The sequence below is a fragment of the Polistes canadensis genome, unplaced genomic scaffold, assembly GCF_001313835.1.
Source record: "Polistes canadensis isolate GaletaPanama2010 unplaced genomic scaffold, ASM131383v1 scaffold_143, whole genome shotgun sequence".
Classification (NCBI taxonomy): domain Eukaryota; kingdom Metazoa; phylum Arthropoda; class Insecta; order Hymenoptera; family Vespidae; genus Polistes; species Polistes canadensis.
In genome coordinates, this window is record NW_014569690.1 from 166,839 (window position 1) to 171,887 (window position 5,049).

At 32.1% G+C, this 5,049-nt stretch overlaps 2 protein-coding genes across 5 annotated transcripts in view; one reads left to right on the plus strand and one right to left on the minus strand.

Annotated features, from left to right (window-relative positions):
* Nucleotides 1–195: 195 nt before the first annotated feature.
* LOC106788561 (ATM interactor) lies at nucleotides 196–2,978 on the minus strand. Of its 3 annotated transcripts, none has more exons than XM_014751916.1 (4): nucleotides 2,595–2,978; nucleotides 1,785–2,096; nucleotides 1,505–1,716; nucleotides 196–1,392 (listed from the first exon to the last, which is right to left on the minus strand). In XM_014751916.1, the coding sequence occupies exons 2-4, from the start codon at nucleotides 2,073–2,075 to the stop codon at nucleotides 219–221; spliced, it is 1,677 nt and encodes a 558-aa protein (XP_014607402.1). In that variant the 5' UTR covers nucleotides 2,076–2,096; nucleotides 2,595–2,978; the 3' UTR covers nucleotides 196–218. The 3 variants fall into 3 exon arrangements, with proteins under 3 accessions (XP_014607402.1, XP_014607400.1, XP_014607399.1); XM_014751914.1 differs by having other exon boundaries at nucleotides 1,785–2,478; XM_014751913.1 differs by lacking the exon at nucleotides 2,595–2,978 and having other exon boundaries at nucleotides 1,785–2,562.
* Nucleotides 2,979–3,555: 577 nt separating this feature from the next.
* The window catches only part of LOC106788542 (calcium-transporting ATPase type 2C member 1), a 12,368-nt gene continuing 10,874 nt past the window's right edge, over nucleotides 3,556–5,049 (plus strand). For both annotated transcript variants that reach the window (XM_014751890.1, XM_014751889.1), the window contains exon 1: nucleotides 3,556–3,766. The gene's annotated coding sequence lies outside the window, so the exon portion shown is untranslated. The remainder of the gene's footprint in view (nucleotides 3,767–5,049) is intronic.

Below are 5,049 nucleotides of genomic sequence, written 5' to 3' on the forward strand. Positions count from 1 at the left end.
ATAATGTATATATATATATATATGGCAGTGTTCGTTGTATAAAATGCTATCAATTATCACATAACGTTTTGAGAAATAATTAACGATCATCCAACAAAAACGCAGTTTTGAAGGAATAGGCAAGTTCTCTCTTACAAAACGAAAAATAAAACGTAAGTATTGGCATATGTAAGTATTACGAAAGATTCTTAAGACTGATTAACATATATATTTTTCTATTACTGAAGACCTTCAAATATGCTAAACAGATCGGTTTGAGTTTCAGTATGACTCATTTGTGCATTTAGCCATGAACGACAAGCACCCATCGAAATATTGCAACCCGTTTCACAAATTAATGATTTAGTTTGAGTTTCGGCGGAAACTGTTGTATCGTCCAATTGCGTCCAAGCAGTTTGAGTTTGAATATTGGTTAATACTAAATCGGGCGATATCATTTCATCCGAAGTTTGAGTGTAAGTATTATTGTAGAACAATTGTTCCATATTATCAAAATTATCTGTTGTCTGAGTTTCGATGGTAGAACTCAAAGCAAATGTTCTGGATAAAGCATCAGAGTCAAAAAACGTCTGAGAATATCCTTGTTCTGTTTGTGTCTCTATACTACTGAATTTGTCATGGAAAGTTTTTTCCGTTAACATAGGATCTGACCTCGATATATTATTAGTCGAAGAAAATGGATATTCTTCGTTATTAACGACAGTTGAATCTTCCGTATAAGGTAACGTCATTAATGCTACAGTACTTTTGGGTAAGCACTGTATCAGTGAACTGTTACTATGGCTATAAAAAGTTTCTAAATCTGTTTGAGAAACGTTGTCATGTAATGCCTCAAACATATCCTTTTTAGATATAGTTTGTGTACCAGAATTGTTTTTCTCTTCCCAAAAGTCTTGTAAGCCTACATCATGTCTTAATGTCAATGGACTAGCAGGAAATAGATTGGAGGAAGTAAAATTATCTTCTAAATTGATATCTTCTTTTAACAACGAAGATTCGGGCTTTTTAGCTATTGAATTACTCTTCCTACGTTTTCTAACTTTAAATGGTTCCTTTCCAATAAATTTAGTGTCCGGAGTTTGCGTCTCCATCGATATAACACCATGTTTTTCACCTTGTAATCCGATTGTTTGCGTTTGTCTAGATACTCTTCGTTTTCCACTGGCTCCATTACCATTAGAGACCTGTTTTAGCGGACTGGATGCTCTTCTATACTTCTTATATTCATCAGTTTGTACGCCAATATCGACGGTAGTTTTTTCAGTTACATTAACATTAGAATTATTTCCTTCATTGTTATTATGACTCGGTAAAATATTAACCGGCTTGTTTATAGTAGATACAACAGTAGGAGATAAAGGGATAGCACGAGTGATCTTTGAGTTAGTCCGTCTAAAAATAAGTATTGTTATTATGTAGTATGTGATTGTAAATAATATATATATATACATTAGATCAACTTAAAAATGAAATAACATTTGCTTTAGATAAAAATCGAGCTTACCTTAAAGAGCTTTTATATTTATTGTCTATAGTATGCAAAGATCTTTTAGCATGTGTAAGGAGTGCCTCGTAAGTGCTGTAAGTCTTCGAACAATAACAGGAAAATTCAATGCCGCATATCCTCATGTGTCCTTCTTTGGCAGCTTCGGTGGAGAAACTTTTAGCGCAACTTGTACAAGCGAATGTCTTCTCAGCGTGCACTTTCAAATAATGCTGCATCAAATTAGAATAAAATGATTTGATTGATTTCTCGATAATCCATTTATATGATTATAACAAACCTGTTTGAGATATTTCATCGTGGTAAAATATCTTTCCGATTCTGGAGCATAAACACAAGTTTCTACCGGGCAGTGATAACGAACATTTTCCTTTGTTATTTTTCCTAATTTTTTTCTTTGATGTACCTTTAAATCGTGCAACCGATATCGTGGCTCGTTTCGGAACAATAAACCGCATTGCTCGCAGCATATGCTATTTTTAATAACACTTAATTCCTCTGCCGATGGGCAAACCATTTCACAGTAGGTTGTCGTTGTTCGGTTCTTGGAAAATACTTGTGTTTTCTCCATTGAAGGTTATCCTCATCTCTCCTATGCAAGGAGAGTTGATAGAAAGAGATAGGAGACCGATGGAAGGTTATGTAAAAGAAAGAGAGACAGAGAGAGAGAGAGAGAGAGGAGACCAATGTAAGATTATGTGAAAGAAAGAGAGAGAGAGATAATAAAGAATCCAATAACAGAATTCGCAATCTGTCAAATTCGCGCCGGTATATTCATTTAAAGAATAATTAATTAATCCTCTTGTCTTCTTTTAATGATTATCAAAGATCATCAGTCATCTTCTCAAGTTTATTCTTGACCATCTCTTTGTTTCTGTCACTGTATATATATATATTTATTTTTATATATATATATGTGTATTCATAACACCGGGCTCATTGCATCGATCAAACTATTCCCCTTCTTTTTCTCTCTACCACATATAACAACAATTCTTCTTTGATAATTATTTTTCAATAAGAAAATGTTATATATTATGTTCATGCTGATAAACGTATAATATTATAAATCAAAATATACACAACATACCTTTTTCGAACATCGAGTGACATGTGCAGAGAACAAATGAACAAGCGTGATCAATATGAACACCCTGCTACACCTTTTTATTTTTATAACAGATATATTTGAACGACATTGTAACGTTTAAGTTTATATAATGTTGCATTAAAAATAAAATCTTTTGTGTTTTATATTTTTTTTTTAATTTTATTTAAAGAAAACAAGAGATATACGCGAATAAATTTTACATTTGTAAAGTGAGTTGAATATTTTTTTAGCAGTTAAATTGTGCATATAATGTTCCGTACGAGCCAAGGCTAAACGTTTATTCATTGCTTTAAAAACGTTTACAGTATGCAGAATAGAGAAAAAGAAAGAAAAAAAGACAAAGAGATAGAGAGAGAGAGGAAAAGAAAAGGGATGGTAGGGGAAGATGACAAATTTATCGAAAATAAAAAAAGAAAAAAAGGTGAAGCTTTCAAGGTGGCGCAATCGAGAACGCGCGCTGCGCGTATTGCTAAATAACATGCACTGCGCATTGCAGTTAAAAATCCCCAGAACGTGGGTTAGCCAATTAGAGTTCAGGATTTGTTAAAAATTTATATCTAGAGCCAGTGGTGGATCAAATCAAATGGGAGCCTCAAATTCAAGTTAGAAATAGAAAGTTTCAAGAAAACTTCCATTGAATTATTAATAATAAAAGATAAAATAATAAAAAATTTCATACCATAAGACATTAATTAAATTTATTAAAAAAAAAAAACTTAATTTTACTCTATCTTCAATAAAAAGAAATATTAATACCTCGAAGTCCTTTGGGATGGTCCTTTCGAGGTCCTACGTGACCACTTTGATCGATTATCGTTTAATCCGTCACTGGTTGGAGCTTTCTTAAATAAATATTATAAATTTCGCCTATTGGCCACGTTCTAGGGATTTTTGACCATGTTGCATTAATTCGCCGCGGGTGGCGTTGCAGTCGCTCGAAAGATCCCGACGATTTAGTTCGTGTCAATTCGTCGCACAGTGACGTTTCCTTCGATTAAATTTACTGTCAACGAGAGTACGAGTTTCCAAATCGTTTCTTACGAGTTTTCAAAAAAATGACAGAAATATGACAACATATACGAATCGAAGTAGTGTTTTTTAATATTGTCTCGAATATTATTTATCAAGAGGAAAAGAGAAAAATAAAACAAGTAAGATATACTTTTGATCGATCTTATTTTCGATATACTTTTACGTCCATTCGTTTCTTTTTTTTTCGTCTTAAATATTACGTGACACATTTTGCACGACTTCCATATAATATCATTGTTATTCCTTTCACCAATTGATTATCGAGTCTACGATTTAAGAAGCTGCCAGTAAGTAGTTAATTGAAATCGTTCCGAAAAATAAAAAAAAAGAAAAAAATTGAGAAGACGATCGAGTCGAGTGCATCGACCCGAACCGAGTTATTGATTTTCCCCGTCAACTAGCACACGCGTATAATATACCCTTACCTTTTATTATTTTACCTGTTGTCTGTCTGTCGTCATTCGTATTTCTTCTTCGGCTTTTATTTTTTTATTTTCTTTTTATATACACCAAAAAAAAAAAACAAAAAGAAATATTTATTCTTCTCGTAATATTTCGTATTTAACGAGGTGTTTCGAAAAAAAAAAGAAATAAAAAAGAAAAAAGAAATGGAACTTCATCTTCGATCAAAAAATAAAATTTGGTTACTAACCTACGTTAATTCGATACCACTCGGCCTAGTTTCATTGAACTTTCGAAAGCTGGCCTCTAGGACACACAACGCAAGCTCCATTGCATTTTATTCCTGTATAAAAAAATGACCCATCGTAATATTTTTTTTCTTTCGATCTTTTAAGAACCGTATCCTGATAGAGAATTTCAATTATTAATCGATTATTAAATTTCTAACACTGTCGCGAATAAAGTACGTTAATTTTATTTCATTAATGATTCATTTGAATCATCTCCTCAACCTCCACCCCCACCCACCCCATTTCGTCATAACATTTAAATTAAATATCAAAGAATTGATGCATCGATGTCGTTGTCCTCGTTATTTAAATCATCGATAGATTTTAAGTTATTGATCTTTCGAATATTACGTTTTTTATTTTTTAATCTATCGTTCACATGACATTTCATTAAAGTTGACGATAGTATGTGAGATGGGGGTGAGGAGGAGGAGGAGGGAGGAAAAAACCGTAAAGCCAAGACAATTAATTACAAATTGACTAGTACCAACTGGTACCTACATACATACATATATATATATATATGTATATGTATATGTATACCTGTAGTTATTAAAATTATACGAATAATCAATTCTAAAATATTACGTATAGATCGATTACGAATGATCATGTCGACAATTAAAAAATTATTATCAGATATATTTGTCAATATTTGTGTTGTAAATTTATAATTGCATTTTAATATATTTCTTAATATTATAAATTGT